At 47.1% G+C, this 19,991-nt stretch overlaps 1 protein-coding gene across 1 annotated transcript; it reads left to right on the top strand.

The window, feature by feature from the left end:
• Positions 1-896: 896 nt before the first annotated feature.
• On the top strand, positions 897-18,990 carry SLC25A18 (solute carrier family 25 member 18). The gene is made up of 10 exons (XM_077827172.1): positions 897-941; positions 3,935-4,054; positions 6,397-6,519; positions 9,346-9,401; positions 11,021-11,111; positions 12,264-12,382; positions 13,565-13,757; positions 16,278-16,429; positions 17,402-17,477; positions 18,097-18,990. The coding sequence occupies exons 2-10, from the start codon at positions 4,032-4,034 to the stop codon at positions 18,236-18,238; spliced, it is 975 nt and encodes a 324-aa protein (XP_077683298.1). The 5' UTR covers positions 897-941; positions 3,935-4,031; the 3' UTR covers positions 18,239-18,990.
• Positions 18,991-19,991: the final 1,001 nt, after the last annotated feature.

Raw genomic sequence — 19,991 nt, 5'->3', positions numbered from 1 at the left:
GCATGGAGTTTGGGGACCAGATTTGCTTACACATTTTTGTTTATCCTACAGATAAACCTCAAATATCTCTTAGGAATTCTCCTACGGTTTGTTAAAGTTTGTTAACATCCTTCTGAGGCCATTGTTGCATAGAAGGCTGAGTGCTGACTGGATTGATTCCCTGGATCAGCTGACTAGCCCTTAAATGTGGATACGAGGCCAAGTTTCTGTAATAAAGTGGGTAAAAGAAAACTGCCTGTGGGTGGAAGAGACCTAAATCTATAAGCATGTGAAGAGTGTAAGCACCAAGGGCTGAAAGAATTGGTTCCTGTAGAACAAGGGGGAATGACTAGGAGCTATGGGATGAAATTAAGAAAGAAAAAGTGGAGGTTGAATATCAGGAAATGCTTCCTGATGGCGAGAGCTGTTTGACTATGAAACAGTCTCGGAGGGGAAATGGTGGAAGTCCCATAGCTAACGACATTTAAAACTAGAGTGGGGAAAGCCCAAACGAGCGAGCCTGCTCTGGCAGGGTCAGGGACTGACTGGTCTAGCAAGTCTGTGGTTCTGTTAACTGAATGATTATAGCCTGACAGTTGTGGGGAGGGCGTGGCTCAGCAAAGTGGGAGGAAATCCAGCCTTTGTTAATCTAAAAACCTGTTTTAATTTTAGGTTAAAAACCTAACAGGCATTTTTGTGTGAGATGTCTGTCCCCACCCAGAGGGAAAGCTCTGGCTGGAAGGGACAAGGAGTGACTTCTTTCCCAGGCTAAGGGAGGAAAAGCCAACCAAACAGAAAAAGCATTTTTACACTGCTTAAAAACAATGGGAATTTGTGAACTGTCCCTTAAGCCAGGGATGGGGTTTGCTTGCTAGTGGAATCCAGCTGTGAGTCAGATATTTGGGTTTGGAAGAGGAGCAAGGACAAGGAGAAGGGAGAAAACTGATGGGTCAGAAATTGAGGTAAGTCTCACCTCTTTCTCTTCTGACCTTATAGCAGTTCCATCTGTGCATCAGCCCAACACATTCACACACAGACGCTCCTTATCATTCATAAATACATGTTTTCTGGGTAAGTCACAGCCGAGGGTATGGAGAGGACTAGCCTGAATGGCACTCGGTGCAGTTCTAACCCAGCCTTGGGTCTCCTTAAACTCCTGGTGCCACTTGGATTCCTAGAGCTTCAGAAGTGCTTGATGGTGCTAGAATCTGGAAGTTGGGTTTCTCTTAGATGTGGATCCAAGCTGCAAAGTTCAGACCTGGGTCTGAACTTCCCCAGAGTTCAGAGGTGTTGATTCAGGCCTGTCTCTGATTTCTTTAGTAATGTATGGAGAGTAGTTGCTTTGCTGAAGGAGGCGAGCGCATCCTACATTGTGCTCCTTCTGGGCCCTGTCAGAATTAGCTGCCCCAAACAGATCAGGGTGCAGTCTAGAAAATAACCTAGCAAAGTGCACCTCACAGCATGGGCTTTTACCACTTTTGGGAGGAGGGTGATAATGGGAGTTAGAGGAGTAGGAACTGGACTGCAGTGTTGCCACGCTCAAAAGCTCACCATTTTTATCATGTGTCTTGTGATTTTGGGGGTTTTTCCTCATGCCCTGGCTGTTGGAGTCAGGGTATTGCCTGACAATCTGTCAGCTTTCATTTTAAAAATCAGGTAAGTGTCTAGCCCTCACAGCTGTGAGGAAGAGCTCGAAACACTAGACACTCCACCACCAAAAGGCAACTAAAAAGAACCCCAAACTTTTTTTTTAATCTCATGATTTTTAAGCAAATGTTGATTTTTATTTATTTATTTATTTTTTGAACACTGGGGGGTTGGCAAATCAGGGTCTGGGTGTCAGCAGAGACTGCCCAAAGCCAGTCTTGACATCTCGTCACTTACAGCATCATCCCACACGCTGTGTAACCTGTTTTGGGACAGAGAAGAATGTACAATGGCCGCAGGCTCTAGCTTTCTGTTAGGGGATTCTTTTACTCCATGCTCACGCTCCAGATCCATTGACATTTGAACTCCCTCGCTGCCAAAGCATCAGACTTTCCTCTCCACGCAGTCAACACACAGTGTTTGTGTGTGTCATGCCATTCCAATGAGTCACAGCTCCCCGGCACTGTCCTGCCCCCTGCACGCTCCCCCCCCCCCCCCCACTTTCAGGTCATTGCATAATGTGACTGGTGGGGGAGCGCGGGGGGGGGGGGAGGGGGCTGAAAGGGGAAGTATTGGACCTAGAGTGCATCTTCTCCCTGGGCCCTGTATTGGCAGCAATCAGCTTTGTGCCACATCGCCTGCTGTTCACCTATTCCCCCCCTAATGCAGGGCCCCATCCAATGGCAGGGCCCACTTTCCAAAGGATCCTCCCTTTCCAGTCCTCTGTTGTATCTCCCTCACTCCTGGAAATCCCAGCACCACACCAACCCACTCTCTAGCTGGCAGTGGTTGGTGTCTGCTCCTCTGGAGCCCTGCAGTGCTGCTTTAGCATTGATCAGAATAAAGTGTTTGCACAAGAGATCTGCGTTTAGAACAGCACTCGCTTCAGTTTCTGCCTCCTTCACAAACTAGCTGGGATCCCAGGTCAGGAGTGCCATGCATTGGCAGAGCTCGGACTGGAGGAGGCCAGGACTGGCCCAGCAGGGGGTGCTGCAGGGCAGGGTTGAGGTGCACAGGGGAGTTTGGAGGAAGGAGGAAGCTGGAGGAGGGCCCGCATGCCCTCTGCCTGACTCCAGCTACTGCTGTTTTTTAATGACATGCACGAAAACTGCTTATACTCATTGAAAGAGAGAATGTACGCAAACAACTGGAAAAGGCTGTGATCTCAGCCCCGGATTCAAGCCACCTTCTCCACCCACTCCCATGTCTGGGCCTTCCCGCTGGCCCCTGGCACCTTGTGCTCTGAGGGCAGATGTGCAGAGAATGGCCAGGTGTTGGTGTCCCTAGAGATCAGGTTACAGAGAACAAAGGTTCTGCTCACTTCATCCCCTCTTCCAACCCCACTCACAATTCTTCCCCTGCTTCCTAAGGTGGTTTCCAGGCTGCTGCTGCCTTTGTCTGCCTTCCACCCCCTTGTCTCTTCCACAGCACTCGGCAGACAAGGCCATGCTAGTCCCAGGAGGAGACATCCTTTACTATGAATCTTGGAGCCAGCTGTGGCTGGGGGTGGGGGAGACACCTCATGGTCTTTCAGACGTGGCTTTGTACCTCAGGGATTCTTTTGCTCCTTGCTTTTTACAAGAGACAGAAGGCCTACGACAGGGGAGCTTGTGTACCATCTGTTCAGTGGTTCTTCAACAATCCTGTTGCTAGGATAAGACCAGCTTAAAGAGCTACGGCAAGCTATCCTGGCAACTAGAGATGCTCTCAGGCCCCACAGAGAGCTGTCAGAGCAACTGGAATAATAGGGCTAGCTGTTCTGTATGGCTCATCCATCTTGGGGGTTGTACGTGACTCTTCAGCCCCTTGGCACTCAGCATGAAATTAGACCTTGAATGTATCTCAGATGCAGAACTGAATCTCACCCATCCAGGGACTAGGGCGGGTGTAATTTGGGCAGGAGGGTGGGTGAGGAATTCCACAACTGGAGAAAAGAAGGGAATATTTCTGTGATGAATTGATTTAGAAAAAGAAAATGGTGGCTGTTCGAAGCTGCCCAGCACCTTGGGATGTTAGGCGTAGGCTGAGATCCTCAAAGGGATTCAGGCACCTAAATCCCATTGAAATCAGTGAGTGCTAGGGGATCACTTTGGGGATTCTGGCTTCGCTGTGAAGGGGAGGTGGGTAAATGGGTAGAGTGCAGGTGAGGCAATTGCATGGTGCATGATAAATTGTGAACCCACTGATGTATTCCATGGGCTTATAATAGATCACATGTGGTAAATACCAGAGACAAGTGTATAATATGCTTGTAGATATTAAATCACGTGGCAATTGGTGCTAAAAGATCTGATGTTTTATCCCCCAGCTGAACAAGGCAGCTTCTGTCAAAGGGAAGAGTGTCTCTGTGGTGAAAGAATCCCCCTGTGTCTGCAGCAGTCAAGGAAAAAGGTCCTCGAGGAACTATGGGGAGCAAGAAGAAAATCAGGTCAGTGCCATTCCCACAGTTTCTTACCCTTTGGGGCATAATTCTGGCCTCTGGCTAAACTGCTAGCTGGTTGTCCGTTGCAACAGCTGGGAGTCAGGTGGGCCAGCTCTTCCCATCCAATTGGATGATGGAGTATGAGTTTTCCCAGGTCCTGATTTCTTTGCATGTACACAGAGTTTGGTTTTAATCCACCTGTAAGGGCTAAGAGCACGAGCAGAAGACATCCTAATCCTACTGCTTGTTTCCTGATTTTATGGGAGGTTAATAATATTGTTAGATAATATGGGTTATAGGCTGGCCAGTTAATCTGATCAGATGATGATACGGTTCTTGTCCCAAAATCAGGCAGTCTTTGGGATGTATGACAAGGAAACCTCTCACTGAGAAAATGCAGCTTTAAAGCCTTTTATTGAGATAAATAGAACAGTAATGGAATAGTAATCAAATAACAAATACTCAACTGATTACAAAAGCAATAATGTTCTAGCAGTTCGTGTGGTATTATATACTATAAAAGTTTCTCAATTAATTTACTCACACCCTTCCTTGATAACCTGGTGATAAGAAACAAAAGGATTAGCCTTGCCTCTGGCATGCCAAGAGGGTTCGCTGGTCCAGGTTCCTCAAGTCTTGAGTGAGAGATGAAGAAGCTAGAGCTAAACGCTATAGAAAGACCATAGAAGCTAACTTAGAGTTTACTTAAAACAAGGAAGAACTAACAATAAAACAAGATGAACCTTCCCAATATTGTGGGTTGCTCCTGTTATAGGGCCTGATCCCTAAGTGCCCTCCTTCCATGTCCAAACTTAACTTCCGCACCCACAAAAATGTTAGGGTATGCACTTATTCTATAGGCTGGCATGTTCATGTGTATTAATGAAATATTTGTAACTATTAGAGACCATTAGCTCATCCTCACCTCTGTTGTTTCTGTCCTAACTGGTTATTTCCATGTTCTTTGTGGTGTATCTGTTAAGTCTGACAAAGGCCATGAACTTAGGTGGCCTTACCTACCAACTTGCTTTAACTTGCCCACTTATCTATGCAAAAGATCACAAACATATATACTAACTTGTCTTAGGTTAAGCTACAGAGCCTGCGGCCATTGTAGGTACCTTGCATTACAGCTAAAATACTCTAATACAAATTGATAAACCTATTATAATAACAAATAAAAACCTATAATGTAACATGGTCAAACTCATAAGAAAAGATATATATGCATGCAAGCAGCCTAGCTCTACAGTCTATTGTCCCAGCATCTGCACCACCTCTGGGACTTCATAAGCAGCCCAGTTCCCTTTCGCAGCCTTGCTTGGGCCAGTTGTGTGAGGTTGCCGGGCTGTGTTACTTCAGTGAGTAGGGATCGTAAAACCCTGGAAAGTCCAAGGCCCTTTGGTGCTCATCAAGCTCTGCAGTCTGTGCTGAGGTGGTTGGCTGACCACCTTCCCCTTTCTGCCTGGGAGGGAGATGTTAGCCAATCAAACTGCAGAATCAGTCCACTCACTAGCAATCTTTCCCAGCCCATCCAGAGAGCTCCTCATTAGACTGAGGAAAAGCCTGGCCCAAGGTTTGGTGGATCCATGTGTGAAATCCGTTTAATAGGGGCTCAGGTTGGCTCCTACTGCCTGGGCTGTGCAAGTGCAAAGGGTTTGGTAGCTGATTTGGGTGGAGGGGGGCTTGTCACAAAAGGGTGGGATTGCAGCTGTGGGGCCTAACTGTGCTAACTACATGGGAAATGAGGAAGCAGCCATTACACTCTTGTTCCCATGCTCTGGGGATGGGTCCCGAAGAGCAGCAGTCCTTAAAAGGGGCATGGCCTTGTGCAGCATCCCTGTTGGTAGTTGTGCAGGGCTGACCTTCAGATTTCATTCATTCTTTCTGTTTGTGATTGAGATTTTCAAAGCTGCCAAGGAGGTTTTGCCACACAACTCCCATTGAAAGGACCTGAAGAAATCCCTTGGGCAGCTGTCAGTCTCCACTCTTTACTCTCCACTGTATCTGTCTAAGGTACTTACATGGGCCCGTTACCACCTCACAACACAATCTTTAATGTATTTGTCCTCCCAACACCCCACTAAGGTAGGGAAATGCTATTAGCCCCATTTTACAGATGGGGAACTGAGGCATGAAGAGACAAAGGCCCAGGTTTTTAAAGGTATTTAGTTGTTGCTGTGCTCAGCATCACAGCACCTAACTGATTTAGGAACCTAAATCTCCTTTTCAAAAGGAATTTAGGCTCCTAGAAGGGGATCCAGGAGGGATCGGGGGCAGGGCAAGCAGCTGTCATTCTATTGCTGAGAGTTGCCTGTGTGGTGTTGACCTCTCCCTTCTCATTTCAGTGTTCCAGCAAAGTTAATTAATGGAGGTGTGGCCGGGCTAGTGGGAGTGAGCTGCGTCTTCCCAATTGATCTGGCGAAAACCCGTCTTCAAAACCAGCAGGGACAAGGAGTCTATACTGGAATGTATGTGTTCTTAGAACCCCCCAGGTGGGGGCACTAGTAAGTGAACATAAAACTGTCCCTAATCCTCCCTGCCCCCCCAACAATGGTGGGGGTGGCTGGAGCTGAAGACCTCTTCCTCAGCTGTCCCTGTTGTTCATTCCTCATCCACTGAGGCACAAGAGGCTTCTGCTCCCAGCTGACTCCCTTTCGTTTTCTTTTGTCAGGGGATCCACCAACTAGCTCAGTCTTAGGGCATTACCACTGATACAATACATCTTTGATAAGAGTTCCTGGGCCCCAAAGTGGCTTTTACTCTGCATTTGGCTGGAGGCACAAGGAGGGGCAGGAGAGGAACGAGGCATCTCTAGGATCCGGGGCGGTGAGATAAGAAAATCATTGAACCAAAATCCCTCCACAAAATAAAATAAAATAAAAATTCCATATTAATAGATAAAGGGCAGCGAGGAACTCAGTAGGGGGCTTGCAAAATAGAGTTGTGCATGTTTGACTGAGCATACATGGCTGCCCTGTGGCTGTCTGTATCCTGGGAATGTTTACCTCTCCCCATCCCCTCCTCTCTCAGACATGATGCATGCTGGGAAGAATTTCTCTTGAGTTTGTTCACTCATGTTCCAAGAGCTTCATCCTGATGAAAGGATGCAGGGCAAGTCTGCACTGTTCTGTACAAACAGTGCCAGCTCTCAGCCTCCAGCAGCCCTCAGGGAAATGCCCCTTCCCTGGGAAATGCTCTTTTCCTTCTCCTGTTGATAAGGGCAGAGCTGAGATGTCTTAAGCCAGTGGTTTTCAAATTTTTTTTCTCGTGACCCAGTTGAAGAAAATTGTTGATGCCCACAACCCAGTGGAGGTGGGTCAGAGGGGTTTGGGGTGCAGGAGGGGCTCAGGGCTGCGGCAGCGGGTTGGGGTGCGGGGATGAGGGCTGTGAGGTGGGGCCAGGAATGAGGGGTTCAGGATGTGGGAGGGAGCTCTGGGCTGGGGCAGGGGGTTGGGGTGCGGGAGGGGGTCAGGGCTCTGGGCTGGGGGTGCAGGCTCCAGGGTGGGGCCAGGGATGAGGGGTTTGGGGTGCAGGGAGGGGGCTCCGGGTTTGGAGGGTGCTCAGGGCAGGGGGATTGGGGTGCCGGAGGGAGTCTGGGCTGGGGGTGCAGGCTCTAGGGTGGGGCCAGAGATGAGGGATTTGGGGTGCAAGAGGAGGCTCCGGGTTTGGGGGGCCTCAAGGCTGGGGCAGGGGATTGGGGCATGGGCTTTCCTCCGGCGGCTCCCGGTCAGCGGCACAGCAGGGGTGCTAAGGCAGGCTTCCTGTCTGTCCTGGCACCGCGGACTGTGCTGCTCTCCAGAAGCAGCCAGCAGCAGGTGTGGCTCCTAGGCAGAGGCGCTCAAGCAGCTCAGCGTGGCTCTCGCCTGCAGGCACTGCCCAGCTCCCATTGGCTGGGAACCGGACAATGGGAATGCGGAGCCGGTGCTCTGGGCAGAGGCAGTGCACAGAGCCCTGTGGCCCCCCCGCCCCTCCGCCTCGGAGCCAGGCCTACTGCTGGCTGCTTCCATGGCACAGCGTGATGTCAGAACAGGTAGGGACTAGCCTGTCTTAGCCGGGCAGCAGCGCCGATGGGACTTTTAACGGCCCGGTCGGTGGTGCTGACCATAGCCACCGCGACCTAGTGCCTTACGTTCCATGACCCAGTACTGTCTTAAGCTACCAATGCTTCTGGGACTACAAAGGAAAAGGAAGAGGCCCTACAGGCTCTGGATGCTAGAGGGTGCTGCAGGGCAACAGAACTGATTAGTTAGTGAATGCTTGTAAAGCACTATGAAGATGGGGAAAATATTTAAATGTGCCCCTCCCCAGTGGCCATAAAGGAGCAGACCCAATGGCCTGTGCCAGGGGTGAACGATTGGGTGTAATGTATATGGGGTATGGAGTGTTCTGCTGGCAATGTGCACAGTTCTGTTATGTAACCCTGCCAGGAAAGAGAAGTTCTAATGGGTCAGAACTGTAGCTACAACTGCGTTTAAATATACTTGTTGTTGCTAATAGAGGTTCTAGCACAATTTCTCTGACCAATGGGCAGAAGAAGGTTTTTTGTCCTTGAGAACCCTGCTAACCAAACTGTGCTATAGAGCAGTGTCAGGGCCCCTGAGGTGGGGAGAAAGGGTCACGAAAGGCAAATAAGGGGTCACAAGGCATGAAAAATTTATTACAATCTAAAGAAAAGAAGATCTCGTTCCCCCACTGTCTGCACACTCTTACCCTTCAAGGTCAGATATTCTCAGTCAATCCCCCGAAACGCGTGCACAAATAAATTATCCTAGCTTATTATTACTTTTCACTCTTTTACAGTCAGTGTAAGAGGGGTTCTGGAAAGTTTTGACTTCAAATGAGGGATCTCCAACATGAAAAGGTTGAGAAACGCTGCTCTAGAGTATCCTCCAGCACGCCGTCTCTATAGCATGATTTTATTATAACATTTTACTATTGGTCAAAGTATCCCTGTCCTGTCAGAGCCGTGCTAGGCATCTCTGTGTTAAATATGGTAGTAGCTAGGATAGTTCTTTCCCCAGAATGGGACTTTTGTCTTGTTTCTGTCTATTCCCTCTACAGAAGGATCTGCCAAAGGGTGGTGGGCACTGTGTATGCATGCACATACTACTGCCCTGCATGAACAGACTGTCCAACCTGCTCCAGGCATGTGATCATGTTGCCCCCTAATGGCCTCTACCTACAGAGGCTGTGAACTCTAGCTCTAGTGCAGCTAAAAGGGTTGTTAGTAGCATACTAATGGCACAATCCTGGGGCAGCAGTAACTCACCCCATTTCTCTCTCTCTGGTTCCAGGCGGGATTGCTTGGTGAAGACTCTGCGTTCAGAGGGATTCTTCGGCATGTACCGAGGTAGTCTCTGTGGGAATGTCGGGAGGGGCCTCTTTGCAGTGGATTGGCCCATTGTGTCAGTTACAGACTCTCAGCAGAAGCACATACTGCCACCTGTACGCCTCTTCTCGGGAATAGAGACATTATTTCAGACCCAGCTGTCCCTGAGGCACTGTTCTCACTGAGCACAGGTGACAATTACTGACAAGAGAAATACTGGCTCAAAAAAAGGAATCTTTCTGAGAAGAGCAGTGGAAATTATCAGAGACAGGACGATATGAGAGAGAGAAATTAAATGATGACTAGAAAAGGCCAGTTGGATGCTCTGTTACCTTATTAGTAGGCTTGACAGAATTTGATTTTTATTTATCATTTTGACAGATAATATTGATGTTCATTTGTAAGCATTTTTAGACTTTTATTCATTGTATTTATTTTTATTTGTGAAACATTAGGGGGAGATCAGACAATAATTATTTAACAACAGTAACTGTTGAGATTCAAACAGTTAGTTTTATAATCGTTACAACACAAATTATCAACATCGCATCTCAAAATATATAAGTAAATATCCTTAAATCAAATTCTCAAGCTGCATTTTTCTTACTTTGCCTACCTGTACATTTGGAAATATTTTTTGTCTGTTTGTGTGTACAGTGAAATCTAATCCTTTCAAGCCTACTTAGTAGAAACAGAGAGGGTGCTTGCTGGAACTGAAAGACAAACGGATGGATGAAAGCAAATACCCGATACCCTTCTACCTGATATGTAATTAGCCTGTGGAACTACCTGCTGCAGGATATTATTGAGACCACTATCTTTATTTAAAAGGAAGGCATATTTATATGAATAAGAACAGCATCTACAATTACACTAGTTAGGTTAAAAAGTTACAAAGGTGTAAGCCCTCACGCTTCAGAGCATAAAGTGATTGTCAACGGGAGTCAGAAAATGAATTTCTTCCCTTGGTGAAGCACTGCAGAATCAGGCATTTTAGAGGGTTGGCATCTTCCTATGGCATAGCCTATTGCTGTTGGCAGAATGTTGGAGTGAACGGAGCATTGATTGTTGTGATGTGCCCGTTCCTAAACTCCAGTGAAACCAGGAGCAATTGGAAGCCTAATCGCTCTGTTAGCGTTCCTCCATCCTTCTCATCATATAGATTATTTTGTAAGAAGAGATTCTCTCCTGTCCCAGCAGGCCCCAAGGTCCCTGTGCACTTGTAATGGGAGTCACCAGGGGCTCTGCACATTTGTCCCAGGAGTCCCCTCACAATACTAAGCATTTAATTCTGAGGACTGCCAGGTAGGGCTCAGTGGAGCTACTGCTGCTCCACAGGCCACAGTTTGAGTACACGGCTGTCCATCAAAGCACTGGCTCTCATATACCATTCACAATCCCTCCGCATCTTTTCCTGTTCCTGGGTCTGCCTCCATTGTTGTCTCTTTGAAAGGCCCCTCTTCCCCTGCCCTTGGAAGTTGTGACCAGCTGAGACCTCAGACACTCGCTGCATGGAATCATTTGCACGAGATGTCTCTCTTCCCCGTTCTTACTTTGAGTAATCAATGTGGGAGGAATTTCTAATACACCATGGAACGTGACTGAATTAGCCCTTTATTGCCCCTTCTGTTCTTGACCAGGGGCCGCGGTGAACCTGACACTGGTCACGCCAGAGAAAGCAATCAAGCTGGCAGCCAATGACTTTTTTCGACAGCTGCTGTCACAGGACAGGTACAGAGGAAACGTCACTGTCTAGTTTTGGCCTTGCAAAAAATGTTACATGTGTGTGTGTTGGGGGGAAGTATTTGTATGAAGCTATAGACAGACATTTAGTTTTGGGTGTGCATGTGTATTTTTGTAGTTGTGAGTGTGTTTCTATGGGGGGTCTGCGTAGTTATGCGGGTGTGTAGCTTTGTGGGCGGCTGCATACCTGTGGTTCTGTGTGTACAGTATGTGGGTGATGAGTATGTGTGCATGTCCAGGATCATTATAGGTATTTTTTGTCATCCTCTGAAGTATCTGATACACAGCATTACCAGAGACTAGGTGGACCATTGAGCAGTTCCTTTGGATGTGCATATACTGTGTGTGGTAGTATATATCAAGCATGTGTGGGTGGGTCTTTATATGTCTGTACAGTAGAGAGGATCATAGAAATTAGAGATGGAAAAAACTGTGAAATGCTAAAAGTCCAGACTCCTGTCAAGGAAGCATATAATACCTGTATTCATAAGGGATAAAAGCAAACAGCTTTTAATATTTAATATTAAAATTAACTCATGGAACTCACTGCTGTAGGATGTTATTGAGACAACTATATTAGTAATGTTTTTAAAGGAAGAGACATAAATGAATGAGAAAAGGATTTATAGTGTCTAAGAGTACATTAGCTAGGATGAAAAATTATAAAATTATATTCTTTAAGATATTGAACCAGTCATTAGCTGGGGTCAGGAAAGAATTTCCTCCCTTGGTACAGCAGTGCAAAATCAGGGGTGTTTTAGGGATTTTGTGCAGCAAAGGTCACTATTGTAGGCAGGCTGTTGGAATAGAGACAGCATTTATGGATGGGTGCGTATGTACCTGCATTCTGCGCAGGGAGTACATGGATAATCAAGGCGGTGTGTGCCCTTGTGTGCCTGTTTCTATGTGGATATGTGGCACAGCATGTCTAGTCTGTTTCCTTATAGCTCAGGATACATGTCTAAGGACTCAGTGCAGAGCTGTCATGCCAGGGTGGCCTGGCAGCATCAAGATGCAGCATGAGAAGGCTGTGTAACCCCCCCCACCCGCACCTCCAGATAGCTGTGTAAATCTGTGTGACTGCCTGCCTGTCTGTCTCTCTTCCTTGCATTCCCTTTACATCTGTGTTGTTCCCAGCAGGAAGGAGTTGACGCTGGTGAGGGAGATGCTAGCTGGCTGTGGAGCTGGGGCCTGCCAAGTGGTGGTCACCTCCCCCATGGAGATGCTGAAAATTCAGCTTCAGGATGCTGGACGACTGGGTTAGGCCCTATTTTGCATGGCGGGGGTGGGAGTGGACATCCAGATTGTTGCTTCAGATTCTGCAGTAAATCCCTTTGTCACAGACTTCCTGAGATCCCGCAGGTGTCATAGTCCCTTTAGAATGCAGATCTCACTGAGCCCTTGATGCTCAGGAGCAGGCTTGTGCAGTCCCCACCACCTCAATCCTTGCTGAAGGGGAGTGCACAGGGACCCCCGTCTCAGCCTCTCCCAGTAAGCAGTACCACAGGGAATGACATGGGGACACTGGCTGTGAAAAGAGCTAATGACTCCTGCAGTCCCAGCCACAGACAGCAGTGATTATAATTTAAGTGCAAAGCGTAATTTGGATTTAAGAACAAAAGAAATCCCTGGGGAGAAATGTAGAAATGCAAGACTCTTTTACCTGTTCAACTGTGTAAATGTTCAGGATCTAATTTCTGGACTGGTACAATAGACTAGTAATTGCCTCATGCTCCCATATTGGGATCTGAGTTCAAACTCCACATTCGGCGTTTTACCGTCAGGCTGATTGTTGGTGAGTACGTAGAGAGGTTACACTCTCCATTCCCGGGGTGGTGGGGAAGAAGTGGTTAGTTCTGATGATCTCAGGACTGCTTGAGTGATTTGGACTGGGAAGCCCTAGTCGGTGACACAGAGAGTGATAGGGTGGTGGTTAGAGCTGGGTGACGTTTTTTCAGCATTTTTCAGGATATTAAAACTATTTGCAAATTCGGGTTGAATTTGGCAAATAGTTTTGGCTGGGGAAAACAACTGGTTTATTTTTGTAGAAACGTTTTGTTTTGACATTTTTGAAACAAACTGTTTCCACATTTCATGGCAAAATGGTATTTTTGAAACAAAATGTTTTGAATTGACCCAAATGAATTTTTTTTTTCTTTTTCATGTTAAGAAAAACCGAGAACAATTACTTTTGGTTTGAAACTAACCAAATTGTTTTGGATTTTTTCGGTTCAGCCATTAACCTACAAAATCAATTATTCTCTCAGCACTAGTTGTTCTCACCTTCTGGGCAGGAGTGATCTTTTGTTCGGGAAAGAATTTAGGGGCAGGTCGCCAGGAAGCCAGGCAGTGACTTGGGGGGAGGAGGGGGTTGCTTAGCAAAGAATGAGGGATCCCCTCTCCCTCCAAATACCCAATTCCTCTTTCTTGTTTGTTTTCAGCTGTTCATCAGCAAAAGGTTTTGGGACCAGATGGGCCAACGGCTCCCTTCTCCCAGCCCCCTCAGGACAGGCCTTACACCACTGGCACAGCCTCAGCATTCAGGCGCCCCTCAGCCACCGTGATCGCCAGAGATCTTCTGAAAACTCAAGGGCTAGTGGGACTGTACAAGGGATTGGGAGTCACCCTGCTCAGGTGAGAAGTGGGGAGACACAGGGAGTGATGAGTCAGTATGGGAAACCAGTCCCACCCTACTCCAAGGAGGAAGGGTGGGGAACCTCTTGCAAACCAGGGGCTTGTAATTGGTCTCTCCCTCCTTACTGCATGGTTTTAGCATCTGTTCCTGAAGAACTTGCCCCAACCACCTGGCAAACAGGAGGGGAAAGCTGTATCAGCAGTGTGGTCTAGTGGATAAGGCATTGCACTGGGACTCAGAAGACTTGTTTCTATTCCTAGCTCTGCTGCTGGCCTGCTGGGTGATCTTGGGCAAGTCACATCAACACACTTTTCCTGTCTGTAAAAGGAGGATAATGACACTGATGTCATTTGTGAAATGCTTTGAGATCTACTGATGAAAAGTGCAACATACGAACTGGGTGGTATTATTTATTATATCTGTATTAAGGAAACTCTTCTCTGTCAAATCAATCACTGTATCTAGTTGTCTTTTTCCTTTCCCCCTTCTATTACTGCGAATTACGGGCTGCCTTTAAAGCAGTGAACCAAGAAGTGCTAACCAGAACTGGGATGATGGGGCCACAAGCAGCTCTAGAGGCAGTTCATGCAACTCCCACTGGCTTCAGTAGCACCTCAGAGGGTCACAATATAAAACCAGAGCTGGCTGAAAAATGGAACTTCCTTGTGGGAAGAAAATTCCAAAATATTTAGTTTTGGAAGCAGCAAAACGTTCCTGCAGCGAGAACATTTCTGTGTTCCCAAAACAAAATATGCTTCCTAGAATCCCCTGCTCCCCTGGCTGCCTGCCTGGCTCCCCAGAGAGCTGGGCAGCCTGCCCACCTGCCAGCTGGGGGCAGTACAAGGAGACAACCACCAGGAGGAGGGAAGCCTGGGGAGACAGCTGCTTGCAGGACTTGAGAGCTGGGCAGCCCACATACCACTAGGTGGGCTGCCAGCTGAATGAACCAGGGATCTCTGGGAGGCAAGCAGGCGGGCAGTCCAAGAGCTGGAGAGCCCCAGCATCCCGCCAGGCCCTGGGAACTCTGACTCCTTGTTAGTGCACTAGGTTGGTGCAGGGTAGCTGACTGGAACTGGCTATCCTGCCTGGCTGGTTTCCATTGAAAGTTTGACAGAATGAACACTTCTCACTGAACAGTTGGATTCTGTGGAACCAGCGTTTTCTAAGGGAAGCCTGTTCTGTAGGAAAACTTTCAACCCGCTTTATAGACGAGACACCCCTTTTGTTCAGGCCTGTAGGCATTGCAGTCCCTTGGCATTTAGTCCACTGCCTAGGTGACGTGAGGGCCAATGGAATATTTTCTTAGTTGAACTGATCTAGCCCACGCAAAGTGCACCCAGATAGGATGGGAGCTGGGCCATCAAAAATGACTGGAGCGATATTTCATTAGTGTTCTTATTGGTCAAACTGAGTGACATGCACAGAGTACACAGGCCTCATCAAGGGGAGCAAGTCATGTAGAAGAGGGAATGTCGTTCCTTTTTACAGTGTGGGATGGTGGTGTAACCATGGCTGGGAAACTGGGCTTGGGTCGGGGGTGTTGTTAAATAGGACTTTTTGCCTGAAAATGTCCCTTCAGCAGAGTCCCTTCTGCTATGCATAAAGCAAAACCAAACCAGAGATTCCTGGACTGCATGGGATGTGTACCTGCAAGGATGACTTTGGTTTTCCCAGTTTGCTCTTTTGCCTGAGTTTGGTGGTGGCTATGCTGGTAACTTTCCAGCTCTGGAAGGGTCCTTGGGATTCCTGTTGCTACCCTGCTCCCCCGAAACATTGTTGAAAAGTATGCTTGATCCAAGGCAGGGTCCTACATCTGCCTCTTCTGCGCTTTTCTGAACTGTCTGCCTCAACTGCTAAACCTGACTGCAATGCATTTTGCTTGCTCGGTCCAAGCTGGAGCTTCGGGCTAAACACCTTTGCCAGGTTGCTTTACAGCATTTTAACGTCTCTGCTCACTAGTTTCCCGCAAATTAATGAAAAGCAGCTCTTGCTTGTAGTTTTTTTTTTAACTGAGGGGAAATCCTTTGGTTTGAACCTTTCTTAAGGGAAATCTCCGTTTATTTCAACACTTCAGTTCTAATGGAACACAAATAATTTTCCTTTTATAACCTTCCAGATTGACCTTCTTTCTGCTACCTCAGCAGCAGATGCTGAAGCTTTCTCACCAAATTCTGCTCCTCTCCCTGCCAAATGGAAAGTACACTCTACTCTGCACTCACCTGTTCCATTCCTTGGACAGATCCATTTTCACATCAGGCAGGAGACTCTTGACCTCCAAACTGCAGCTGTGTCTCATCTCAGAGTCACTAGAGCCATATTTTAGTGAGGATGAGGGCTTGGTCCCCATCTCCTCCCTGGCAGGTAGTGATGTGACCCACTTTGTACAAGAGCCTATAGGGATAGGAGAAGAGCGAGCCTGTGCCTTTTGCCTCACCTCGTGTCAGAGGCCAGGCTCCCAATGCAGTCTGTGGTATTTGGTCTATGTCGGGTGTATATCTAACTCTTTCCCCTCCCAACAGGGATGTGCCTTTTTCCATTATCTATTTCCCACTGTTTGCCAACATCAACAAACTGGGACAGAGGCACTCTGAGAAGGCACCCTTCTTCCATTCATTCGTGTCTGGCTGTGTGGCGGGATCCGTGGCTGCAGTAGCAGTGACCCCTCTGGATGGTGAGTGTCTGAGGGCAGTACAGCCAGCCCTCCAGAGAGGGAGGAGATGGACTTCTCTAAACTCAGGTTGTTCAGCTGCTTTCATACCACAGCCCCAAATTTGGCCAATCTCCCCTGGCGGTCCTCAGGTGTAAGTCCTTGTGGTGTCTGAGTTGGTGGAATTGGTGGTGCTGGTGGCAGACCAAAATTATTACGCAACTGACTGAAGACAGGGAATAGGTTCAGGCTCCAAAACCCCTGGTCTCTCACCATGCTCACCTCTTTGCTGAGGACCCTTGTACAACACATGACTTACAAACACTGCTGGTAGAGAACTCTGAGGACATAGGTCCTGCTCTTCAGATAACTGCTGCTGTACTCCCTGAAGCCCTGTGATTTCCCACATATGCAAATGCTGACAACTTCCTGAGGTTAGGGACCCCACTCACAAGAATGGCAGATGTTGCTCTTGAGGGTCACATCACTGTTCTTTAAACAAAACATCCTTGTCAACATCATCTGATTGTTGTATACGTGGTTGCGTTTTCCCCAAGGCTGGCTCCAGTCAGAGGGCTAAGACCCTGGAATCAAACCCTGCTGCTTCTCCATTTTCTTGATGAATAACAGCCACCTTCTGAGTGCAAGAGAGCCGGTTCAGAGTCCCCCTGGAAGAGGTTACATATCCAGACAAAACTGACCCAGTGAGCACTTTGAAGCCTCTCCAATTTCCATCACTTCCTGATTGTTTGCTCTTGAGGTTCTCTCAGATTCACACCCACATGCATCCCCTGGGATCATTCATGTAGCATGTGTCTCTGTGATTAACATTAGAAGCTCTCCAGCATGAAAAACCAGGATCTAACAAGAGGGGCGGTAACTCAGATGTGTGGTGATATTTTCCAGTTCTGTACTGACTTGTTACAACTCTTGTTGTGAACTCTGCCTGGAGAGGATTTTTTTTAAAATGTTTCTTTTCCATTCCATGCAATTTAGTTCTAAAAACCCGAATTCAAACTCTAAAGAAAGGCCTTGGAGAGGACACCTACAATGGAATCATTGACTGTGCCAGGTAAACCAGAATATTCCCTTGCTGCATGTCTGGTGTATTACTGTTCTGTGTCACCCTGTCCAATTGCCATTCCATTTAGCCCCTCCTTACTGTGACAGTGGATTACCTGGAACACCTGCCCCCCCCCCGCCGCCAACACGCCTGCATAAATCCCTAGAGGGTTTCCTGGTGGGAAGAGTCTAGGATTAGATTGGCTCAGAACTTCCCCTGAGCTAGTGCTCCTGCTCTGTTCTCTACTGTAGCTCCTGCAGGGATTAGCTGGTACAAGAGTGAGTTCCCACAACATACCTGACAGCGCCTAATACTGAAAGAGCCTGCAGGGGACTAATAAACCACGACGTGTAAACCAAGTACTTTAAACAGCTGATCTGCTGGGAGATGATCACCTGGTTTATAACTTGTTCAGATGAAATATACAAGGCAAATGCTTAGACCATTTCCTGTGGGCGCAAGATGTTTTCCCTCCGAACGATTGTTGGGTAATCCATTAAAAACCCTGCCTTTGAGTGCATCTGGTTTTTAATTTGAGGATTGCGAGTCTTGGTTTGTAAGTAACAACTGTCTGAAATGCTGCTTGTCTGGCTATCTAATTGTTTGTTTTTCTTTTTTAAATATACAGGAAGATCTGGACACATGAGGGCCCTGCTGCCTTCATGAAGGGGGCAGGCTGTCGGGCCCTGGTTATAGCACCCCTCTTTGGCATAGCCCAGGGTGTCTATTTTATTGGCATTGGTGAATATATCTTGGGATATTTCCACTAGAACTTGTTCTGGCTAAATCAGGCCTGGCTGAAGGTCGCACAAGTTTACTCCCCACTTCTGCAAAACTGGATTTGCCAGAAATGGACAGGACCATCTTGTAATCATTTCTCTTATGGATTGCACCACCACCTTCAGCTTTCTCTGCCCATGAGCAGGGACCAATACTGGATGTCAGATATATTATGGCTTAAATTTCCTGCTACTTTCATACATCCACTTGACGTTCTGTTTGCTACAGCTAGCCCCTGCACATTTAAACATAGGGAAGAATGATTTATGTATCCTTACTTGTTTTCCCCAGGATAGTATAACATAATACCTTGTCCTTTTTGTGTGTAAGTAGAGATTCATTGTTTTCTTATAGAGTTGATCTCAAGGATTGTTTGAGGTCAGAGGGTCCTGTATGACCAAAGAGGTCTAGATAGAACTCAGCTCCCTAATGACTAGTTTGCCCATATATGATCTGCAATCTCTTGTCCAGTATCCATCTCACTTTGTTTTTAAATGCATCACTGTTTTGCTTTGCTTGAGAGTCTAGACTTGCTATTCCTTACCCTAGTTGTAGAGAAGGTAAAATCTGGACTGAGTGTTTCAAGACTGCGGTGGCTGTTCCATCAAATAGCCCGAGAGGGTTCAAACTCACATGTTCCAGCAAGCAGTGTCTGAATGTAAACAGATGACTCACAGAAGTTAGAACACAAAGATGTAAATGTGAAACAGTTTTGTTCCTTCTGTGCAGGGTCAGAATGCAGTGGGGGGAGGGAGCGGCGGGGGGAAGAAGGCAGCAAAACTAGAAAAAATTAAGGCTTAGGTGTACAGTAGTTACAATTACATAGAAATAAAGACTAATACAAACCAAATGTCAATTTTATACCAAAGCCTTAGTAGTGCAAAAACACTATGTGCCAGCTGAAGGCATCCAGCAGCTGAGTGTGTCAAAGCCATTTCTGGACTAGTTCTTGCAAATCTCAAAACTGTGATAAGCATCCTTACAAAAATTGCTGAAGGTTAGTGTTCTGGTGCAGGGCCTGCATGGGGGAACTGTACTATAATGGGAGCATTTCCTTTGGAAATGGAGGTACAGGGCAAGGTAGAAAGAAAAGACACTAGAACCCTGGGTTAAGTATTTTTCAGGATTCAGCACTGCAGGGTTTTTTTCATTATTTGATCTGCAATTTGTGTAGAGGAGTGAGGCTCACATCTTTTTTGTACACCCTTTGTAAAGCAAGAGAATAACCTGTAGTCCTGCCTCTGAGCCTGGGAGATGAAGGATAACACTATTTTATAACTGTATCCCTGCAGCCTGCTAAGGAGCATATTCATAATGGCACACTAGGAAAGCCTTACTCCCACTGCGTGAAAGCAGGGAGGGTTGGCTGAGTTTCATTTACAGGATTAAACAGGGCTAGGAGTCAGGAAGTGTGTGTACTAAGCATCGCTTAGTTCCACTTACATTGTGGAACTGGGCAAGTCACCTATAGTTCACCCCCACAATCTGTACCCTAGGGATAATAAACATCTCAGGTATATTCAGTTAGTTTTTGTCACTGCCACATAGATGATGCAGGGAGGATAGCTATATTACTGTAAATCAAAGCTGCACAATGCTAGCAGCAGGAGTGACTTGGGGTAGCAGCAGCTACTTTTCTAGCTAGGTTATTTGAGACCAGCCCAGCCAAGTGCTGAAGTGTAGTTGCTTAAAGAGTAAAATTTTTAACCTCCAACTGTGGAGGAAGGCAGGAGTAGATCTGGC

Source organism: Eretmochelys imbricata, chromosome 1 (genome assembly GCF_965152235.1).
Source record: "Eretmochelys imbricata isolate rEreImb1 chromosome 1, rEreImb1.hap1, whole genome shotgun sequence".
In the NCBI taxonomy this organism is placed as follows: Eukaryota; Metazoa; Chordata; order Testudines; family Cheloniidae; genus Eretmochelys; species Eretmochelys imbricata.
Note: the sequence above shows the minus strand (reverse complement) of the source record. Positions and strands in the feature narration are given on the sequence as shown.